Below are 23,936 nucleotides of genomic sequence, written 5' to 3' on the forward strand. Positions count from 1 at the left end.
TGAGAAATACCACACGGTACATATATTAGGTCTTTAGGGAAATCGCTAAGTAGCGAAACAGCATTATTCTTATATTGACATTTTAAAATCAACGTAATTAAATGATGAGGTTATATTTAATTTTCTTACTACAAATTTATGGCTACTCTTCAAAAATTGACCTGGAACATATTGTTAGCAGTTTCCTCCCAACCATGACTTTCTCCATGCCCCCTGGCATCATAGCAGATACATCTATGTATGTATAATTAAGGGTTACTCGCAAAGGTTGATACTTCAGAAACACTGTACGTATTAAACTGTCTATTTTCTTATGTCTATGATTCTCTGTAACTCTTCTGTTGCCATGTCAATAAATAGGTCATTAAAAGACAATATTCAAGACAGACTAACTTAATTTAACATTGTAATCGTTATATTTTGTGATTTTAAAGGGAGTGTTCGCGAAAAAATGAAAGGGGTATAGACTGATATCGAATTGTAATTCGATAATACATGCTATTATTTTTCGCGAACACTCCCTTGAAGGAAGTGGTTGTACAGTATTCTTCCTTGTGGGTGTCGTGTATACATATAGAGAATTGTGAAAAAAGAATTGAATCTTTCTCACAAACTTTGACTGAATGAATTGTGTTAGATTAACAAACAAAGGTTTAAATCATCAGGTTGCAATAATATAGAGATATAAAAATGTGTTTTTTTAAAAGGCTCATTTCCTTTACCTTTACTTTGAATATTATTTAAAAATGGATTTTATTTCATCACATATATGTGGGAAAAGGGGGATGAGGGGGGGTGGTAGGCACAATAGAGGGGGGTGGATGCAACATTTTGTTAATTGTTACACCCATTGCCGGCAAAAAAAACATTTTTATACAGGGTGTCCCAAAAAACATGGGAATTCAGTGACGAATTCGATATCGTCTTTGTTATGAATTGGCATTGCAATACCTAATTTCAAAAGTCATAATATTATTATGTCTTCTAGAGTTTATTTTATGAAAAGGGTAAAAGACTGTCAAGGTGTGTCTATAATGTCTCCGCAATTTAAACAGTGAATACGGACAAGTTTACTCTGTTTGTATACTGTAATTTTCTTGTTTTACTAAGTACAACCGTACACAGTCAAAACATAAACAAACAAAATGTGAACATAGCAGACGAAACTCTTACAGATTACAGCTTTCTCAATAGGTATCACTATACTAAATCAAAGAATTATGTAAAAAGACGATATCGAATTCGTCACTGAATTCCCATGTTTATTACCAATTGGAGAAGTGCCTCCCCCCCCCAAAAAATAATTTAGATACTATTTACCCAAATCAGCATCCCCTAAAATTATTTGCGCTTAACCAATTATGATTATAATTATGATTATGAATAGTTGTTGACATAATTTATAAATTTGGTCATTTACTTATTTACCTAGCTTTTGCATCATCCATTGCTGAAAAAGTAATGTTACTTGTACGATCAGAAAACCTAAGAAACGTTTTAAAATAGATTTTTATAAAATATATTATTATTAGATTTTGATATTGGTTCATTTTCTTAATATAAAGATACATACAGGGTGTCCCACGAAAAATGACAATAGGAAGATGACTTGAAAGTCGTCTTTGGAATTTGAATTTATTTGTGACATTTAGTCTTCTATCTACTTTAACATGTATGATTCTTGAAACAATTATCACATAATTCTCCTAGCCCTGGCATTTCCAAAAAGTGGTCTGCGTTTTTTGTGCTTTCAATATTACCTGAGATATAAAGAGTTTGGTTCAGATTTCAATTTTGTTAAATAAAAGCAAAATTGTCGAAATCTGAACGAAATTATTCATATCTCGGGCAATATTGAAAGCTCAAAAAAGGCAGACCACATTTTGGAAATGGCAGGGCAAGGGAAATTTTGTGATTATTATCTCTAGAAATTTACTTCTAAAATTAGGTTGACAAATAAACGCAGCAAATTATATCAAAAATCAAGACGATATTCAAGTCGTCCTGCATACAGTCATATTTCGTGGGACACCCTGTACATCAATACAGACCCATAAAGAATGAGAAGAGCCCGCGATTAAAAAAAAATCGAGCTGTCGTTGGGACTTATTTACGACTTGAGCTTTCGGATTCAAGCTGCATCTTATGTTCCACAGAGTTGAATACAAATATAATATAACAGAGCTGGGAACTTTTGAATCCACTCTTTTTCGTAATCTCCAGATTAAATGTTGCTTGTTCTCCTCTCATTTTTAATCTCCAGATTAATCATCCGATCAGGATTAAGGATATCCCATTCAAAAGTTTTCAGCTCTGGTTTAATATTCTATTTGGCGGATTTTCATGGTTGGAATCGGCGCATTCTGGGTTTTAATAAGGACTAGACTCACCATTGCGCCTTATTCTCCACTAAAACCGGTTTTATTTTCATTGGGCCTAACTCCATAAGTCGAACCGAAGATCTTGCAGCTATTAATCACGTGGCAGAAGCTGTCGTCAGAGTTGGATCGAAGATTGGGTCTTAAAGTCGGGTTTAAGGAATTACGGCCCAAGCCGAAGCTTTTAAATCGCGGGCTCAGAAAGAATAAACTGTCTGTTTCCTTAAATTAATGATTATTCGCAATTGTAAATTTAACTTAATCTTAAAATTGTCATATTTTAATAGTTTCTGGTCGTCTTTACAGTCTCATCCTTTGTGAGTAGCCCTGTACATTAGAGAGAAAAAATGCAAGAAATATCTTCATAAAATGTTAAACCAAATGCTTTTTTTGGTAATGCTTTGTTCAAGGGCAGCCATTTTAGACTTTTTACTTTTTCATAAGAAATTCTTAAGGCAAATCGGTCAATTGGTTTCTTAGCTATTATTGAAGTTTCAGCACTCTGTGATCTTTAAAAACTGAGATCTTGTTAGGTGACACATAAAATATATAGATCTTGTATCTAGGGTTTGATGTAAAAGTAAAATAAATTTGTGTAAACTGCTCAATTTCATGTTCATTAAACTTGTTAAATATAAGTTAGTTCTAATAATCGTTTTCCTATTCCAGAGTTTTATGTACTGTACATTCCAGTCAAAGTTTATAATTACATCCGTTATGATACGAAACAATAACGAAGACTTTTTTCCATTGTTTCCTGGGGATCACCGTATGTAAAGTAAAATTCATCACCTATTTTTAGTGGATGGATCTTTAGAGCCTAGACCATGCCCCCAAACTAGTTTTACTGGATATTGGTCCAAACCAATAGAAGTTGCCATAGTTTTAGCTTCATGCTTTACTTCAACCTAAATATATTTCATCCTTGTTTAAACTTTATAGTTTTAGCTCCATGCTTTACTTCAACCTAAATATATTTCATCCTTGCTTCAACTTCATAGTTTTAGCTCCATGCTTTACTCCAACCTAAATATATTTTACCCTTGTTTCAACTTCATAGTTTTATAGCTCCATGCTTTACTTCAACTTAAATATATTTCATCCTTGTTTCAACTTTATAGTTTTAGCTCCATGCTTTACTTCAACCTAAATATATTTCACCCTTGTTTCAACTTTATAGTTTTAGCTTCATGCTTTACTTCAACTTAAATATATTTCATCCTCGTTTCAACTTTTATGCTTTACTTCAACCTAAATATATTTCACCCTTGTTTCAACTTGCGGGTCTAGTCTTTACCATACCGGCCCGTTTAGTGTACCAAATATGTTGTTGGCCCGTATGTGGTTTAAATTTCATTGATTCAAATTTTTCTGAAATTAAATGACATTTTCTTTCACCCTGGACTAACCGGGGCGAGTTTCTTCTAATTGAATTCAATCACGTGTTAGCTCCTAAATTCAACAATTTTTAAACTTACGGTGAGTTGTCTGTTTACTTTTTTATTTTAATCCAAATTGTGTTTGAAATTTATAGTTTTCTGGGATCAGGACTGAATGGATAAATCAGCGTGTTTTGAAAAAATCTGGTTTCAACAATGACCATCTGAAGTTTTAAATTAGAGGGATTCAAGACAAAAATCATCTTTTTAAAAAAGATTGTTTACTTTCTGATGATGTGACATCCGGGAAAAATTGATAATATTTTGAAAATAAAACAGCTTGGATACAACAGTATCAACAACTACAACCATGCTTGTGCATGAAATACAAAAGCACTCCATCACTTATCAGACAAAGGTTTAAAGGGTATTGTAGTGAATCGGACACAAAGAAAGAGAACCTTTATAAAGAAATAGTTTAAATTTAGCCTTATTTTGTGAAATTTTTCAATTTAAGTGATCGATTGCAAAAACTTAATTTCAAGTGACCCTCCATGCAAAGATGGTATTACAAAGGTTTCCTAAAAGCGTTGTCTGGTCAAGTATAAATCTGTTTATAATTTTGATATAATTCTGTTTATAATTTTGAGAACTGATAATTTTCCTTTGTGGTTTCTCTGTAAAGCAATCTTGCTTCAAAAACAATGAAGAAATGAATAAAATTAAACATTTTTTAAGCTGAACATATTTTTGACTAGATATTTTTTTATGATCTGATGGTTACTTTTAAAAACATTTATTCCTGTTTCGAGGATTTTTGATAATGAAGACGACATCTTCATATTTTCCAGGAATGTTCGAAAATCCAGCGCCAGCGAAACATTATTTTAAAAAAATCTAGAATATTATGAAATAATAACTATATACGAATTTTCCGAAAAATAATCGATGACTATTATTGTAATATCTGAATTATTTGTTTGGAATTGTATGGACGCTACGTTCTTCGGTATTAGTCGTTTTTTTTACAATTTTCTCCTTATAGACGCAACAAATAGAAGTAAGATTAGTAGCGAACAAAAGCGCTTATTTTTCACCGTAAGCCTATATAGATTTAATCACATTGAAGCCTGTACCCACTTTCATTTTTCGCGAACACTCCCTTTAAATAGAGGTTTGCACGCCTACACTCCTTGTATCTAATAACTTAACTGTTCTTTACAAATCCATACATATCAGTTGTACAGGATTCTTGATCCCATATATATTCGTTTAAAGGATTCTTGATCCCATATATATTCGTTTAAAGGATTCTTGATCCCATATATATTCGCTTAAAGGATTCTTGATCCCATATATATTCGTTTAAAGGATTTTTGATCCCATACATATCCGTTTAAAGGATTCTTGATCCTATATATATTCATTTAAAAGATTCTTGATCCCATATATATTCGTTTAAAGTATTCTTGATTCCATATATATTTGTTTAAAGGATTCTTGATCCCATATATATTCGTTTAAAGGATTCTTGATCCCATATATATTCGCTTAAAGGATTCTTGATCCCATATATATTCGTTTAAAGGATTATTGATCCCATACATATCCGTTTAAAGGATTCTTGATCCCATATATATTCGTTTAAAGAATTTTTGATCAGACCTTTGTTAAAGTCCTTACCTCCACAGTATCTCCAATATGAAATCCCATTGTTACAGAAATAAGAGAAAAGATTAAGCAGTAGATTTCCATATTTGCTTTAACAATTAGTAGTGACCACAAACACGGGTTAAAGCTGAACTATGGTAAATAATGTTAGTACACATGTATTTGTAGAGATAAGAAAAAGTGTATGATGCACACAGGCTTTTATAATGATCATATTAAAAATATAATTCAAGAAATCCGTTTATTAAATCAAAGTTGTGTGCGTACAGCCACAGAATGTCTCAAAAAACATCAAGAGATGTCTTTAACTCTATCACGATGGGGGGGGGGGGGTTCCACCCCCTTGTGGTTTTTTTTAAATAACTTTAAAACATCTTCATTTTTTCAACTTCATAGTTGTGAACAAAGGAATTGAGTCTTTGCCACCAACTCTGATTTTCTAATCCCTAAATCTCGGGATTCCAATGTCGTAGACCTGTTACATTTCAAACTATGACTTCTGTTAGATGAAATAATATAAGTTTGAAATATCAAAGGTTTACGACATTTGGTTCCAAAGATATAGGTATTTAAAAATCAAAGTTTGTGGCAAAGACTCAACTCCTTTTGCTAAAATCTTTCTTTCTTGATGCAAAGAGTAGGGTGGAGGACAGTCCAACGGCAGATCGGTGTTAAAAAAAATTCAGAAATGGTTAATAACTTTTTTATTAATGTCAAAAGTAAAAAAATTCATGCATAACATTTTCCGACGTACTTTTAAAACTTTTTAAAATGCTCCCTAGCACCCTAACAATTAAAGATAGAGGTATAATTTTTTTTATGAGCAGGCCTTGGACCAGGGACATGTATCACACCCTATCTCAACTCTAAGGGGAAATTCATAAAAAGGGGGAGGGGGGGGAGGGTGAAATCAATCTATATTTGAAAAAAATAGCCCAATCAGGATAGGGTTAAAAGTCCTTGCCACAAACTCTGATTTTCTTATCTCTATATCTTCACAGCCATAGATTTTAAATATTGCAAACGATAATTCTGTTCGAGCAAATAATCTAACATAAAAGGTTTACATCATCAGGATTCAAAGATATAGGGATTTGAAAATTTAGGTTTGTGGCAAAGACCCAATTCCCTTGACATTTTGCATGTAAAAGTTGTTAATAAATAATTTTGATTTGATTCCCCTGTATGACTTTAAACCATTGACAGATATACAGAGTTACCCAAAAAGGATGAGACTGTAAAGACGACCTAAAACATTTTAAATCAAATGTTCTGTCTTGAATAAAGTCTTTTAATAGGTTCATATTTCAAATTTTTTATTCAAATACAAATGATTAAGCAAAGAAATAAACCATGTATATATTTACTTTTTTGAACCACCAAATATTTTATAATTCTAAAAAGTGCTAATTACAATGAGAGTTTTTTTCGTATTTTTTAGTCGAAAAATAAGCAGTTAGTTTTAACAGTTAGTTTTTAAATTGAATAATAACTCTATGAAATGTATTGTTATGGGTCCCTCACCTTCTAGGTATATATTGTGTTTGAATCTAAAGAAGGCAGTGTTTGTATAAGTATGAGTTTTGTTGGGCTTTTTATTTGCTCTTAATGAATCTCAGCTTTTTAATACGACGTAGCAAAAAGCGTTTTTAAGTTTGCTTTTATTATAATTAGCAACATTTTTTTCTTTTTTCAAATTATAAAATAAGTTAAACTTCTCTGATTTGTGCAGATTCTTAAAAATAAAAAATAAACCTAAAATGCTTGAAACAAATCTAAAAAAAATATAAATATATGATATTAAAGTACAAATACAATGTAATGCAGGTTTTGGAAGGAATTCTGCCTCTTATTGCGACTAAATAGAATCTGTACACTATACAGTGGCCCCTATAAGTTTTATTATTAGCAAACGAATATGAAGTTATAAATTTCGTAATCAAGCATTAACCTCCATCCTAGGGCGACCTAAAGATTATTTTAATTCTTTAATATCTCGTGGTGGTCAGACCGTGCAGGGATAGTTTTAATTGAGGAATTAAGCATTAAAAGTACCAACATTGAATATCGAGATCAAGTGATGAAGATTTACGCACACTCCATTCAAAAGTTGTAACCCCTGAATTACTTTACTTACAGCGATAGAAACTTATATAGGATGTTAACATGCTTCCTGATAATAATGTTATTCTTGTTCTGTGTTTGCCATGGAATATGGGAAACAAATAAAATATATATATATGTATATAAACTATTTAGTTAATCGTAGAGGATGATTATAACCTCCATGAGATCCCGAGAACGGAAAACCAGCAGCCTCTTCTTATATCTGCCTCCATTAATATCAGGTTTAAACCAACAGCCTCTTCTTATATCTGCCTCTATTAATATCAGGTTTAAACCATGACCCTCATCTCAAATTGCCTCAAGTTTGAAAAAAAAATTCGTCTCCTTTCAATCAGTAATTAATAATCATTAAAAAATAAAAAAAAATACATTCGCATAATTTAAGTTTAATATCTTTTTTAAACACTATTGGACAATTACCAATTGTTAGCTAAGAAATACATTTTAAAACAATTTTTGCCTTTAATGTACATTTGAATGCCAAGCAATTTAAAGATATTAACTAAAGGTTGATCAAAAGTTTTGATCTTTTAAAATTCAAGAACTTTCCTTAAATGTATTTTAAAATGTGAAAATATTTTTTAAATATTTCAGATAAATTTATTTTCTCAAATATTTTTCAAGAACTGATATTTTGCAACAATCTCCAATTTTCTAAACCCTATATCTTTGCAACCTTAGAAAATTTTAAATTATGAATTCTTTTAGATTGAATATTCAAAGTTTGAAATATCCCAAGTCTAGAGTTGCAAAGATATATAGGAATAGAAAATCAGACTTATTTAATTTGTGAATAATTTGTAATATTTTGCATATTTTAGGAATATTTTAGAAGTTGATGAGAAAGATCAAATTGTCTCAATGGAAACTACTTTGAGGTAAGATTTGAGTGGGAATAAAGGTTACAGTTAAACACTAAATACATCGGAAGAATTTATCAAATGTCGTCTTGACAATTTTTCAAATTTAAATTTAAATTATTTTACGTAAATCTCAGTATTTGCGAAAATAAATAAATCGCCATGACTATGCGGGAACAGTTTTAAAGAGCTCCATATAATCATTTAATTAAAAAGCTAAATATCTATAACATTCCATTATCAGAAAGTAAAGAATACGACATTTAATGAGTTCTTTCGAAATATGGCTTATTTATGGTTTAACTGTATAGAAAAACTTATAAAGGAATCAAGTCTTTAATATTTAAGACAAAAATATCTCATTTCACAAAATTCATATAAATATTTAAGGTCTACAATATTGGGTTTCAAAGATATAGGGATTAGAAAAAAACAGTTTGGGACAAAAAATCAATTCCGTTATGATTATTTTAATGAAACTTAATCATCTTTTTTTTCAGACTATACTGGAAGGACCCAAGAATAAAACCAAAGGTTTGATTTTATAAATTCATAAAGAAACTGAACCTTCAAACTTTAAGTGTAATTAGCTAATCCTGATGATGTGCCAACCTGGTGATGGGCCGGATTAAATTGTCAAAGGGTGAAATATTAAAGGTTTACACCATCAGTTTCCAAAGATATATTGCAAATCTAGATTTAGGATTTTAAAAAATTCATGTCAACTCCTTTATTTTAAATGTTTTGGTGGAAGAAGGTCGATTTGAGATTCAGGTAAATTGATGTCAGTTCCTTTCTCAAAGGAAAAAATGAAAAACATTTCGAAAAGATAATTTTTTTCTATTTTTAATATTTTGGGTTTATTTTTTTTAATCCGTCAAAATAGGGATTTTCTTCGTTGAAAATGTATCCTGTAAACCTCTAGCTTTATCTGATTAATGATAAGAGGAAGATATCGTCATGTTTTTAGCTTCAAATGTGTTCAATTCTGACAATATCCTTTACTAGACCTGTGACAGAAATTTGTCTCTTTTATAGAGAAACCACTACTAAAATAATTGTTTTAAAGAGATATTCTGTCTTGTACAGACAAGGCTATGCAAGGTGTCGTTGTAGAAAATATGTCTGTTTACAGTCCCTTTAAAGAGATATTCTATCTTGAGCAGACAAGGCTATTCAGGGTGTCGTTGGAGAAAATATGTCTGTTTACACTCCCTTTAAAGAGATATTCTATCTTGAGCAGACAAGACTATTCAAGGTGTTGTTGTAGAAAATATATCTGTTTACAGTCCCTTTAAAGAGATATTCTATCTTAAACATACAAGACTATTTAAGGTGTCGTTGTAGAAAATATGTCTGTTTACAGTCCCTTTAAAGATATACTCTATCTTGAACAGACAAGACTATTCATGGTGTCGTTGTAGAAAATATGTCTGTTTACAGTCCATTTAAAGAGATATTCTATCTTAAACATACAAGACTATTTAAGGTGTCGTTGTAGAATATATGCTTGTTTACAGTCCCTATAAAGAGATATTATATCTTGAACAGACAAGACTATTCAGGGTGTCGTTGGAGAAAATATGTCTGTTTACACTCCCTTTAAAAAGATATTCTATCTTGAACAGACAAGGCTATTCAGGGTGTCGTTGTAGAAAATATGTCTGTTTACACTCCCTTTAACGAGATATTCTATCTTGAACAGACAAGACTATTCAAGGTGTTGTTGTAGAAAATATGTCTGTTTACAGTCCCTTTAAAGAGATATTCTATCTTGAACAGACAAGACTATTCAGGGTGTCTATGTAGAAAATATGACTGCTTACAGTCCCTTTAAAGAGATATTCTATCTTGAACAGACAAGACTATTTAAGGTGTCGTTGTAGAAAATATGTCTGTTTACATTCCCTTTAAAGATATACTCTATCTTGAACAGACAAGACTATTCAGGGTGTCGTTGTAGAAAATATGTCTGTTTACAGTCCCTTTAAAGAGATATTCTATCTTAAACATACAAGACTATTTAAGGTGTCGTTGTAGAAAATATGTCTGTTTACAGTCCCTTTAAAGATATACTCTATCTTGAACAGACAAGACTATTCAGGGTGTTTTTGTAGAATATATGCTTGTTTACAGTCCCTTTAAAGAGATATTCTAATTTGAACAGACAAGGCTATTCAGGGTGTCGTTGTAGAAAATATGTCTGTTTACAGTCCATTTAAAGAGATATTCTATCTTTAACAGACAAGGCTATTCAGGGTGTCGTTGTAGAAAATATGTCTGTTTACAGTCCCTTTAAAGAGATATTCTATCTTAAACAGACAAGGCTCTTCAAGGTGTTGTTGTAGAATATATGTCTGTTTACAGTCCCTTTAAAGAGATATTCTATCTTGAACAGACAAGACTATTCAAGGTGTCGTTGTAGAATATATGTCTGTTTACAGTCCCATTAAAGAGATATTTTATCTTGAACAGTCCCTTTAAAGGGTCCGTAAACGTTATTTCAAGTGACCTTCCAATTATAAAGTATTATGCACAATTCTCAAGGGTACCCTTTATAGCTAGTTGCTTGATCAAGAATGAATTAGATATCAATGTTTATAGTTTCACTGCAGAAAACCATGGAGAAAATTTTAGAATTAATTTCTTTTGAAACTATAGAAAAAACACGTTTTCTTTATCAAATCAAGGATACAAAATGGAGGTTTACTTGAAATTACGTTTTTAGGTTAATTTTTGTTTTCAGTATGAAGCCCTGTCAAGTTATGATAGTCGTGGAAATTATACTAATCTTCATTCTTCGCTAGCAAATACAATATGGATGCCAGATATATTCTTAGGTATTATACCACCTGTGCCAGGGGGGGTTAAACAGTGAACGTATGAAATGTATTTTTATGCTGAAAAATAGGTGAATTTTTTTATAAACATAGGTATGTATGGTAGTTAGCAGATATTTTTCTTAAAAAAGTATCAGAATTTTTTGGAAAAATCTTTATAAAAAAAATATTAGCAAGAAATTCAACTTTAAAATTCTTTAAACTTCCTCTATATTTTCTTTATGAATTGCTTTAGCTTTTTGTCTAGGCAGTGACGGCAGTTGGAAATTGAAAAAAAATTCTTGAATAAATGTTGATAAAAAAGATGTCAACAAGTCGTTGGTAGTGAGGGTAGTTTGAAATAAAAAACAAATTCTTGAATAAATGTTGATATATAGAGATTTTAAAAAGTCGTAGGTAGTGAGGGTAGTGGGGAATTGAAAAATTTTTTTTTTTTTATTTCAAACTACCCTCACTACCACCGACTTGTTGAAACTTTTTTTTTCAACATTTATTCAAGAATTTTGTTTTCAATTCCCCACTACCCTCACTACCTCCGACTTTTGAAAATCTATATATCAACATTTATTCAAGTATTTGTTTTTTTATTTCAAACTACCCTCACCACCACCGACTTGTTGAAACTTTTTTATCAAAATTTATTCAAGAATTTTGTTTTCAATTCCCCACTACCCTCACTATCTCCGACTTTTGAAAATCTATATATCAACATTTTCAAGAATTTGTTTTTTATTTCAAACTACCCTCACTACCACCGACTTGTTGAAACGTTTTTTTTCAACATTTATTCAAGAATTTTGTTTTCAATTCCCCACTACCCTCACTACCTCCGACTTTTGAAAATCTATATATCAACATTTATTCAAGTATTTGTTTTTTTATTTCAAACTACCCTCACCACCACCGACTTGTTGAAACTTTTTTATCAAAATTTATTCATGAATTTTGTTTTTCATTTCCCCACTATCCTCACTACCACCGCTTTTTTAAAAAGATCGTTTTTAAAAACGATCGTTTCATTTTTTGTTTTGTCTTCGTCGTTTTAGAATGTCAAACAACATTTAAATATTATTTAAAAATTAATCAGCGAAGAAGATGATTGTTATAAATTGTTTATATTATGATTGTATTGCAGATCATGCCAAAACTATTCGAACTCCAACATTTTTTAGCAAACCAGCTTCACTCAGGACAATATATATTTATCACATTTAAAGGGACTGTAAGCGTTATTTTAAATGAATATCCATTGACAAGGTGGCCAGTATGATGAAAAAGTGACTTGCGCATTTCTTGTTTCAGAAGCAATGAAGAAATAAACATGAACTAACACTGTTCATGTTAAACAAATGGCATTCTCTTCCATATTTTTGATGATATTACGATTTCAAGGGTATTGTTGTGAAGTTATTTCTGTTTCTTCTCTGCTCTAAAATGTTCATGTTCTCGGAGAACATTATTTTCAGAAGTTTACTTGCATTCCAAGCATGAAGATGATATCATGTGTCTTTTGTGTCGGAGTGGTGGATTTTAGGGATTTAATTTATCTTTTTTTGTTAATGGATATTTTCAATCAATCAATGGAGAAGAGGACTTAAAGGATTAATGGAATTTCAGCCCAAACAAGAAAAACCAGAATATTTAATGAATATTTAAATTAAGAGTCATTAGTGAATATTGCAACACTAAGTTTGTCATATTTACAGGGTTTACGGAGATAAAAGGAAGGGGGGGGGGTATATATCAATAATAATTAATAATTGTGATTTATATGTACTTGTGAACAGGGTGTACAATGACAGTACAATAAGATACTCGGCCAGGTACCTTGATAAATGTATTCAATTAGAAAATACAATTATCTACAATTTCTTATAAATATGTTGTCTGAGATTAATTTGGAGAGGAGTTAGTTCATGAAAAATAATTATGCTTAGAGAATCTATTCTCTTAATATTTAGACGTAAAACATTTTAAATTTATAAATTCTATTCACCATGATAAACACAGTCTTGTGGACATATATTGCCTTCGTCTATAACTAACCCAGAATTTTAAATAAATATATTAAATCTTAAACTTTATTTCTTCAGGATTATTACAGAATTATCCAAATAAAAACACTATAAATGGAATTATGCAATTTGTGTCAGTTTTGTTTTAAATTATTTTTTCGTTAATTTTTATTTTTAGGATAAACTTTGATGTTGCATGTAACATGGATTTCAGAAACTATCCAGCCGACGATCAATCATGTGAACTCAAGTTTCAATCTTTTGGTCTTCAGCGTAGTCAGGTATATATTCATTTTGATTTTTTACCAATTGCTTACAAACAGTGCATGTAAACAAAGAAAAGTTGTCACTTAACAGCTCCTATTTCTTTTAAGTTGTAAACTTGTAATTTAAAAAATGATCAAAACATCATCAATAAAAAGTTATTTTCATTGTATTGATATAATCGCCGCCCACTGTATGCTCTCGTTTAACGATAATCCTTTACTAATTGTACAGGCCGTAATCCACTCTGTATACAGTACTTTGGGGGATTTCCAAAAATAATACGCTAATTGATTTAAAATTTCTGTCATGAAGATTCAAAACAATCTTGTCCAGTCTTACTCGTTAAAAGAAAGGTTAAAGCTTTAACTTTAATAATTTTTTTATTTTTAAAAATTTCGACAGATATCACAAATAGCTCATATATGTAATGCAGGCATGGGGTCAAAATACAGTTGTTAGGATATTTTTTAATGTTTTCCAAGGTTTTATAACAAATATATATTTTTCATTGTCGGAAGTTGTAACAAAGTTGATTTATTTTACGGTCGATTTGCTTTAAAGGACTTAATCCTTTTTCTTATTACACATAAACGCCTTTTTCATAGAAACTAGCAAGATTTTAACATGAATTTAATAAACTTTTGTTTAACTAGCCTTTAAAGCGCTGTGCATTCCTCTATCTAGTAACAATTGAGCTTCTGCCACATACTAAAATTTTCTAATCCTTATATCTTTGCAACCTAATGTTGTAAACCTTTGACATTTCAAACTTAAATAATGGGATTTAACAAAATTCATAGCTTGAAATATCTAAGGGTTTCGACATTGGGTTGCAAAGATATAAGGATTAGAAAATTTGAGTATGTGGCTAAACTTTTGAAAACTTATCTCTAACAACCTTTTTTTTGTTCATTCAAAAAAAAATAAACAATGCGCAGTTTTTTCTCTTTTTAATTTGGTGGATTTACAATATTTTTAATAAAAGTTTGTTTTGATTAGGTTCATTTCACTTGGATACCGAACAGTATTAACGTAAACGAGCATATATATTTATCACAATTCGTATTCAGGTTGGTTCAATATTATTTCTAAAAATTACAACCTCCCCATCCACCTCATTCCATTCCTCCACTTTCCCCCTACCTCCCTTCCCCCTCCCTCCCCATCCACCCTCAAATTTGAAAGTGTCCTCAATTGGATTTCAAGATCAAGCATGCAAGATTCACGATCCTCTGATTGGTTCCAAATTTTCTTGGAAATTACATAATTATATTCTTTTAAAGGATTCATGCCATGGACTCGTATTCCACAGACTATTATGATATCAGCTACCCTGGACTAAAACTACAGGTTTAAGATAAAAAATTAATTCAAAACTAAATGATTGATTTTTTCAATCATTAAAAAAACAGTTTTCATTTGCAGTTAAAATGTAAAAATGTAAATATCCTAGAACATTTTACATATACAGGGTTACCCACAAAGGATGAGACTTCAGAGACGACTGTACGATATTTATACTGTCTGCTCCTTGTATTAATGGTTTCCTGCAACGTAAACTTGTTTCATTCTATTTCAAATTTTTAATATACGTACAATGACTATAGTCAAGGGTAAAACCTTAATTTGATCTTGGAATCGTCATTCATATTTAAAGAGTTTCAGGTCGTCTTTACAGTCTCATCCTTTGTGGGTAACTCTGTAACTATTTAACCCTATCCCAGATAATGCATTTTGTCTTTCTTTTATAGGTGGGGTGTGGGCCGGGAGGGGGGGGAGAAGAAGATTTGCCCTCAGAGTTAAAATAGGGGGATATGATACATGTTACTACCACAAATTCTACATTTCATCTTTAAAAATTTTTGTTTTTGAAAGTTTTGAATTATTTTCCAATATGTAAAGTTTAGATATGAAGCTTTGAATAAAAAAAAATATATTGATTTTTTTTAACCAAACTTCCCATTCTGACCCTCCACTATAGTTTCAGTAGAAGAATATAAATATGTCCATTTACTGAGAGCGTCGATTGTAGGATTCATATCTCTAATTGAATAATGAGATAGAAAGATAGATGTTACCGCCATACTATTTCTATTGGTTCAGAATAGACAACAAACACATGACTGAACCCTGATTGGTTCAGGCGCTCATTGACTCGGCATACATATTATCATGTGCATTAACTCATTTTCTTTTTGCACAAAGAATTGAGTATTTGTCACAAACTCTGATTTTCTTATCCTTATGTCTTCGCAACCCAATGTCGTAGACCTTAGATATTTTAAACTATGAACTCAACTAAATAAAATAATCTGAGTTTGAAATATCAAAGGTTTAGACTATCAGGTTGCATATAAGGATTAGAAATTTTGAGTTCGTGGCAAAGACTCAAATTGAACTCAATTTTGAATTTGAAATGTGAAGATGTTTGAACATTCTAGCCCAAGTCGTTTTTTTAAGTTATGTAGAAAAACTATAGGGGGAGCGTTGAAATCCATTAACCATGAATAAAAAAAAATTCAAAGATTTAATCAATGAAATATGGACATTGTCATATTTTAAAGTTAAAACTATTTTGTAAATGAGACTTTAAAAAGTGTAAAAATGCTTCATATTTTAGTTGCATTTGACCAGAGAGATTGGTTATCATATCGTACAGACTTATATTCCATCTACGTTATTTTTGGTAAGATATTATGTGCATTTGATGTTTTTAAAAAGTATTGATTAACTTATAGAGTAAAATAAGTTTGTGTATACATTGTACATTGGCCGTATTTAATGTGCAGTACACTATTTGAAATAAAACTTGAGTTTAAGTCATCTTCCTATTCCAGATTTTCATTGATCTCAGTGTAGTAAATCAAAACATAAAATCATTCTTTTTATCTTGCTTCGATTTCATATTTTCCAAATCCATGTTCTTTGAAAATTTTTCCTTAAAAATTCCGAAAAGAATCGAGTCTTTGCCACAAACTCTGATTTTCTAATCCCTATATCTTTATACCTTATGGTGATATTTAAGACTTAGATTATTTGATCTCGCAGCATTCATAATTGGTAATATCTAATGTCTACGAATTGGGCTGCGAAGATTAGAGGTATTAGAGAATCAAGTTTTGCATGGCAAAGACTCAATTTCTGAATAGTTTCTTGGACAAAACTGTCTCTAGGTTCTAGGTTGCATAGGTCTATTTATCAACCTGTATCTAGGTTATAGGTTGGATGGGTCTACTTGTCAACCTATGCCTAGGGCCTACTTTGGATTGGTCTATTTATCAACCTGTGTCTAGGTTCTAGGTTGGATGGATCTATTTATCAACTTGTATCTAGGTTTTAGGTTGGATAGGTCTATTTATCAACCTGTATCTAGGTTCTAGGTTGGATGGATCTATTTATCAACATGTATCTAGGTTCTATGTTGGATGGTTCTATTTATCAACCTATGTATAGGTTCTATATTTATCAACCTATGTCTAGGTTCTAGGTTGGATGGGTCTATTTATCAACCCTGACTCTATACCTGGAAGAGTAGGAATGGGAACAACTACTCTACTAACTCAGACATCTATGTTCAGTAGCACTAGGGATTTTACATAATTAAAAATACCAATAAAAGGAGGGGAGTCTTTAACTTGGCCCTCGAGCGCAATTGATCGAGATTGCCGCGCATCAAGAATATTTTTTAGAATTCCTTGAGTTTTGTTGGTCTTTTTACCTCTTAGCATTATTAGGTGTTTTCAACTATTTTCTCCTTATACACGCTAACTAAATTAGTAGAGATCTAACCCAAAGGAATTGATTGTTTGACACAAACTGAAATTTTCTAATCTTTATAGCTTTCCAACCTGATGTTGTAAACCTCTCATATTTCAAACTTAGAATATTTGATCTTACAAAATTCACAGTTTGAAATACCTAGGTTTGCAAACTTTTTTATCTTTGCACACTAATGTCACGTACCTTTTTTATTTCAAACTATTAAGTTTGCTAAAAAAGTCTAAGTTCTAACTATAAACGGCTTAAACCTTCAGTTCGTTAAGATACTGAGATTAGAAAATTTTAGTTTTAGAAAAGTATTTTTATCTGATGGTAAAATAATAAAGCTTTTAAAATGTATTTTTTTACAGATCGACCCTCCTTCTAAGTTTTTAATTATGTTTAAATAAATCTATAGAGCTCATGTACCCAAAGTATCTTATGTTACTTATCTGGATGTTTGGATGCTTTTCTGTATGTTCTTCGTTTTCAGGTTTATACAGACTTTTTAACAAAGAAAAAAACTTTTAAATTCAATTACAGTGATAACTAGTAAACAATGGATAAAAAAACGACATTATAGTTTTAAGTGAATTTGCCGTTATAGTTTTACTAGACACTTATTAAATCACTAATTTAGTGAAATGGGTCTGTTTAAACTGCACAATCATGTGTCTCATGCTCATTGGAATTTTTAAAATTAAACCTTGATTCTAAAAGTCGTCTTCCTATTTCAGAGTTTTCTGATTATTACTGTTCATATTTCATACTTTCTAGTTTTTATTAATGAATTGAAATATTTAGTTTTAAATTTGAAAAAAGGTTTAGAGATCAAAACTTCCTTTCATTCCAAAATTTTAAATTTCGAACCAAAACAAAGCCCAATACAGCTTAAATATCTCCTTGCTACGACACAGAGCAAGAAAAATAATCAATAAATCTTTAAATAATTTAAAATTTTACCTCTAGTACAATGGTTGAGTTCATTTCAATCCTCATTCTCATCCGGCAAAAACGGTTTAAACTGGCTAAAAAGGTGAATTTTTAATAGATTTTAAAATTTTAGTTTATATGGGGATATGAAACTCATATTGAATTTATCCAACATGAGCTGAAGTCATTCTTTCATTCTTTGAAGATCTTGCATTAGTCTCTCTTAACTTTAAGAGATGCTACTCAATTCACAAAAGTACCCTTTCAACCTTTTTTAGTGTGAACAAGTGCTAAATGCTCACAATTCTTCTAAAGCTTCAGAAATATCATGAATTATACTTTTATAGAGAAATAGAGAAACTATTTTTGAAAAAAATCATAAAAAAAAGATTGAATTGTTGTGAATCAGAACTTCCAATTAAAATAACGCCATCAGTTCCTTTAAATGATTGATTTGAATTTTCAGGTACAAAGGCTGACCCGCCTGACCTTGCCTTGTATATTCATGCTGTTTAACCTGGCTTACTGGCCAAATGTTATGTATGAGAGGTGGACTGGAAACCATTGGGCTCACAACCATATTAAATAGAACCACAAATATTTATATATCTATATATAAACTTTGCTTGTCTGTCTATTTGTTTGTTTGTATCCAAAAAAAAACTTCAAAACGGCATGATTATGGACAGTATCAAAACTGAAATATTATTTTGAAAAAATACAATATTAAACAGAAAACTCCGTGCAAATTATAAAATACTTGAGACTTACTGCGCAACTGTTAAAAGCTAAAATTTTTGATAGGAAAGAGTGCCGAACTTCTAGTAGTAAATACAGTTTTTTATGGGTATTTTTATGCAGGGTTACCCACAAAGAACGAGATTTTAATGACGACCTGAAACTCTTTAAATGTTCCCATCCCAGCTTCAGAAAATGTTATTAAAATGAACTTTTTGAAACAAGGAAGAACTTCAAAAAACTTTGCCTTATTCAAAAGCAAATATTCTTTTTTAAGATCCGTTCATCTTTAAAATTTCATAAATGTAAAATTAAATAAAAAACCAAGTTATTCTTTGGTTTGTGAAATTCAAGGTCCATATCAACAGATAGATAGATAGACACACAAACTGTGTCAAAAATGCCGCGAAATCACTAAATTTCAACATTGTAAAATTGTTAAACTGCATTTAATTAGTCATAAGAACAATTTCCTACATTAACTTGACTTAAAGCGTAGAATTTCAATAATCATCACATAAGTTTCAATTATCATCACATAAGTTTCAATTATCATCACATAAGTTTCAATTATCATCACATAAGTTTCAATTATCATCACATAAGTTTCAATTTTCGATTAAGCTGTGCTTTTGATTCATTACTACAAATCTCGAGCAAGGAAACAGGAGTCCTGCACTGAGTGGTGAATCTACATAAGTTAGATAGATAGTCACACAAACGTCGTTAAAATGCCGCGAAATACATTAATTTAACATAATTGTTTAACTGCATTTATTTAGTCATGAAAACAACTTTCTACAATACCGTGGCTTAAAATTTAGATTTTCAATTATCCTCAAATTAGGTTCATAATTCGATTAAACAATAATTTTGATTCATCAATATTGAAACATGATTTCCTGTATTCTAATTGGTTTACATGTTACTCTAAGTGCAGTACTGAATCTACACGAACATTGTTATTATTTGCAAATCAGATAAAAAATACTTTTCTTGATTAGATAATTAAAAAGAAATAAATGTAACTAAAAATTTAGTAATTCAAGTTTGATTGAATTGGATACTGTTATAAAAATGCCACGTTCTATTTACATTGTACAGCGGTCATGGATCTAGAGATGTGACTTGCACCGGCTAGGGTAGTTGGTTTGTGCCCTGCTACTGTTATTATTTTATCAATAGAATTACTTCAATCTTATACATTAGGACTAATTTAATATTAAATTCTACAAGCCAATGTAGCTCAGTGGCAGGGTCTATGCACCCATTGACATGACTTGTTTGATTAGAAAGGCTGATATTTCTTGACCTTGTTCTATGACCGGTGGCATATGCCTCGCAAATTATTTCGAAACAATCAGGGGGTCTGTGGTAAACCAGACCTCTAATGATTGCGATGTAGTATGCACGGGTCCCGCGACCCCTGGAGTACTGAACTTGGAAGGATGGAATGACTCGGCGATTTCTTGAAATGTTAATGGCCCTTGGGAGGCCCTTTCAATGCCATTTGCAAAATATTTATTCTCCTTTTTCATAGTTTCCACCAATCTTCTTCCAGTGGGGAGGATCGAACTTTAGTTCAATTATTAAGAATGCAGCTTGTTGGCAATGAGCTAATAATTCTTAACATATGTTGCGTTAAAATGAAAGAATGAATAGTAAAGGAATTGATAAAATTATGCCGTTTTTCACACAAATAACAAAAAACGAAGCGAAATTTTGTGAAAAAATAATTTGGGGAAATTTTTTTCGCGAAAATGTGAAAAAAATTTCTTCTCGGGATAGCTCACTATTTGATTTTTATCATTAATAAATAATTGTAAGATGAATGATAATGTACAAGGTATTGTGAGATAAAGAAATATCTTTAAAAGATTACATATATGCCGCTCAGTATAAAATTTAATTATGCGCTAAAGACGTTCATGTTAAATTATGTTTTCACTGAAATTGATTGCTAACTTTTTGTTGGGTTAAAACAAAATCATTTGATTTTCAAGTTATAAAAAACTAGTTACTTTATAAAACATCAAAAATATAACAGAATTCTTAAATGTCGTTTTCTATTCAAAATGTTTATGGGTCCTACTGTATTTTGTAATATTCCTATGGAAACAAAGTAAGTAGTCCTGTCCCAAGTGTTTATAACTATAAAAAGCTATAAAAGTGTTGTTATGACTTGTTTTTAGTGCTGGCAACATTGTTTTTTTTGTCATTATTGTTTTAGAATTCATTATTACTATTATTATTATGATTGTGTTATTTTCTTCTTGTTCTTATTATAATTATTCATATTAAATCTTTGCAAATAACTCAGATTTTCTAAAACCTATATTTTTGCAACCCATTGTCGTAGGCCTTAGGTATTTCAAGCTATGAATTCTGTTAGATTAAGTTTGAGAAATCAAAGGTTTACACCACCAGGTTACAAAGATATAAGGATCAGATGCAATTTCAATGTAGGATATTTGTTTTAAACGCCATGAATTTATGAAAGAAAAACATTGAATGCATATGAAAAATAAAAGTACTGGGTTTATTTTTGATTACTACGTTTTGCAAACTATGAATTTGAATCCCAGATCTAATTAAAGCAATAAATGTTTTAATCACCTTGTTTTGATGAACCACGGCATTGACTAAACTATCAGAACTGTTTCACTCCTAGTCTTTCTCAACTACAAGGAGGTGAGCTTTAAAGGGACCGTTCACTTATTTAGGTAATTTTAGAATTACCTAAATCACGCAGATTTAACGGTCTGTAATTCTGTATCCGAGTAAACTTTGACTTTGATCACAATTTGACCATTTGAAAAAAAAATGTCGCCTTTTTTAAGTATGATTTTGTTTATTTAAGCTGCTTGTTTTTGTGAATTGCCCATGTCTTGCTTATAAGAAACAAATCAGAAATTTCCAGAAATAAACACCTTTTGAATCAGAAAAACTAGAATATATTTAATTTAATGTTTAAAGGGCAGGTACCGTTGTAAATCAGACAATGCTATTTTTGCAATGAGAGTCACTTGAGATTACGCTTACAGTCCCTTTAATTAGGTTTTAAGATGAAAGTTTGGATTGGATTCATACTTTCTCTTTCTTTAGTTTTGGTCTCATCACAACAAAAACTTGGTAATTTATATTTTTTCTTCTTCACAGTTTGGCGTGTATATTTAGTTTCTGTTTTTATGTGCCATCATAAATTTAATTAGTTCCAGACAAAACTAGGTTCACAAGCTAGTATCTTATTATTTATTGATTAAAAATATTTGTTATATATAAGTTGGCATGTAATAAATACCGAACCAGATCCCATAGTTACCCCTGCATAAACTACGTTGTACATTGTTTGTAAATCTAAATGCGCTTATCAGTAGCTACGCAAATATTGTGATGAGATTAACCTAGCCTAGCTAGCTACGTCTGTAAATAACTACGTAAAACCTGTATTGTGATTAGCTTAACTACATTGATATATAACAACACAAAAAATATTAAACTTAATATGTAACCTAGAACCCAAAATACAATTAGTTGGAATAGACTCTGCTTTGATTATACTGAGAGAGTAATTGTTTCATGTTTAGCGAACAAGAATAGTCCTGAATCACAGTATTGAAAGATAGACATAGATTAGGAATTGGTTCAGATAAATTGTGTCCGGATTGACATTGCTAGTAAAGCATTGGTTCAGATAAATTGTGTCCGGATTGACATTGATAGTAAAGCATTGGTTTAGATAAATTGTGTCCAGATTGACATTGATAGTAAAGCATTGGTACAGATAAATCATGTCCAGATTGACATTGATAGTAAAGCATTGGTACAGATAAATTGCGTCCGCATTGCAAAGATAATATATGTAGATACGCTGGCAGGTAGAAACCTCCTTCCTAAATTGCTTGTAGCAGACAACTAATTTTTGTACCTCTGAGATAAAGTGCAACGAGAGACATCTATAGCAAATTGATTACTTTCTATAATCCTTTCTCCCCCTGCTGCCATCTGTAGGAAATACGCATTTGTGTTATATAAACATACAGTACGCATATTGCATCCTGTATAGTTTAAGTGTTGCTATCTGGACCTGTTTGACCAATAAAATTTCAAGGTAACACAAACATACAGTACGCGTATTGCATCCTGTAAAGTTCAAGTGTTGCTATCTGGACCTGTTTGACCAATAAAATTAAATTTCTAGGTAACACAAACATATAGTACGCGTTTTGTTTATGTTATGATCAGTTGAGCGTAAGATTAAAATATATTGCAAAGGTTGAAAACCAAAATCTAAAAACAGGCCAAAGAACAAAACTATCCAAACAAATTTTGTTCGACAACCAGTATAATTTTCATTTGTTATAAACGTTTTTTGATGAACTAGTTTATTGAAATACAGTTTAAAATGTTACATTTATTTTCAAAAACCATGCAGTCAGAGAGAAAAAGATTTAAATGTTTTAGACAAGGTGAACTTTGAAGACACCTTTTTCTAAAAATGGAGATGGCTTTTAGGCTCAAATTTTGATTTTTAACAGTCCAATAAACATAAAATACAGAAATTTTGCAGTGGAGTGGATTTTTTTATATTTTAATCCTGAATTAAGTTTTGAAAAGCCATTGCTTCGGCAAATTTAAATCTGCTAAAATATTTGCAGAATTTCTTCGCAAAAGTTGTGCAATCGGCTTTCTTTTGTTAAAGGCTTTCCAAAGAGTTGTAAGAAGTCGAAATCCAATGACCCGAGGTAGGTCTAAATATAGATTAAGTCGGGTAAAGGTAAGATAAGGTATTTAGGCAATATGCCTGAGGACTCAGGCAGTAGGTATAAAATCCCCACTTTGAGCCAAAAGTGATGGGCATGTGTTAGTTAGAAAACTCAAAAAGTTTGAAGAGCCTCAGACCAATACTTTTATAGTCTCCAAAAATGTCAGGGGGAGGGGGGTAACCTAAACCCCCCGAGAACTTTTG

General features: G+C 30.9%; 3 protein-coding genes across 6 annotated transcripts in view; 2 read left to right on the top strand and 1 right to left on the bottom strand.

The window, feature by feature from the left end:
• Positions 1-125: 125 nt before the first annotated feature.
• LOC111697626 (uncharacterized) lies at positions 126-5,795 on the bottom strand. 3 transcript variants are annotated; one of them, XR_002764342.1, is made up of 4 exons: positions 5,441-5,795; positions 3,171-3,629; positions 1,429-1,485; positions 126-234 (listed from the first exon to the last, which is right to left on the bottom strand). XR_002764342.1 is itself a non-coding variant. In XM_023467695.1 (4 exons), the coding sequence occupies exons 1-4, from the start codon at positions 5,510-5,512 to the stop codon at positions 150-152; spliced, it is 330 nt and encodes a 109-aa protein (XP_023323463.1). In that variant the 5' UTR covers positions 5,513-5,795; the 3' UTR covers positions 135-149. The 3 variants fall into 3 exon arrangements, 1 of the variants encoding a protein (XP_023323463.1); XR_002764343.1 differs by having other exon boundaries at positions 128-234; positions 3,171-3,524; XM_023467695.1 differs by having other exon boundaries at positions 135-234; positions 3,171-3,286.
• A 1,454-nt stretch (positions 5,796-7,249) lies between these two features.
• LOC111697683 (glycine receptor subunit alpha-4) lies at positions 7,250-18,899 on the top strand. Its single transcript, XM_023467768.1, has 15 exons — positions 7,250-7,255; positions 7,688-7,776; positions 8,377-8,433; positions 8,916-8,949; positions 11,162-11,255; positions 12,391-12,445; positions 13,043-13,078; positions 13,449-13,551; positions 14,537-14,607; positions 14,821-14,887; positions 16,158-16,223; positions 17,018-17,124; positions 17,715-17,789; positions 18,266-18,332; positions 18,696-18,899. Exons 1-15 carry the CDS (start codon positions 7,250-7,252, stop codon positions 18,816-18,818), a joined length of 1,050 nt encoding a protein of 349 aa, XP_023323536.1. The 3' UTR covers positions 18,819-18,899.
• Positions 18,900-21,605: 2,706 nt separating this feature from the next.
• Positions 21,606-23,936, top strand: part of LOC111697637 (uncharacterized) — a 5,504-nt gene continuing 3,173 nt past the window's right edge. Inside the window, exons 1-2 of one of the 2 annotated variants that reach the window (XM_023467718.1) lie at positions 21,606-21,658; positions 22,025-22,099. In XM_023467718.1, the coding sequence (XP_023323486.1) occupies positions 22,033-22,099 (67 nt within the window). In that variant the 5' untranslated portion in view covers positions 21,606-21,658; positions 22,025-22,032. Of the gene's footprint in view, positions 21,691-22,024; positions 22,100-23,936 lie in introns of both variants that reach the window. The other variant, XM_023467725.1, reaches the window with a different exon arrangement.

This window comes from Eurytemora carolleeae, unplaced genomic scaffold (assembly GCF_000591075.1).
Source record: "Eurytemora carolleeae unplaced genomic scaffold, Eaff_2.0 scaffold89, whole genome shotgun sequence".
Classification (NCBI taxonomy): domain Eukaryota; kingdom Metazoa; phylum Arthropoda; class Copepoda; order Calanoida; family Temoridae; genus Eurytemora; species Eurytemora carolleeae.

Coding starts and splice junctions, on each gene's coding strand:
- LOC111697626 (XM_023467695.1), bottom strand. CDS start 5,512: ATGGAAATCTACTGCTTAATCTTTTCTCTTATTTCTGTAACAATGGGA. Junction 3,287..5,440: donor ATATTGGAGATACTGTGGAG/GTAAGGACTTTA, acceptor AAATATATTTAG/GTTGAAGTAAAGCATGAAGC. Junction 1,486..3,170: donor GATCCATCCACTAAAAATAG/GTGATGAATTTT, acceptor AACGTTTCTTAG/GTTTTCTGATCGTACAAGTA.
- LOC111697683 (XM_023467768.1), top strand. Junction 14,888..16,157: donor ACCCTGGACTAAAACTACAG/GTTTAAGATAAA, acceptor TTCATATTTTAG/TTGCATTTGACCAGAGAGAT. Junction 18,333..18,695: donor GGTTTAAACTGGCTAAAAAG/GTGAATTTTTAA, acceptor TTGAATTTTCAG/GTACAAAGGCTGACCCGCCT.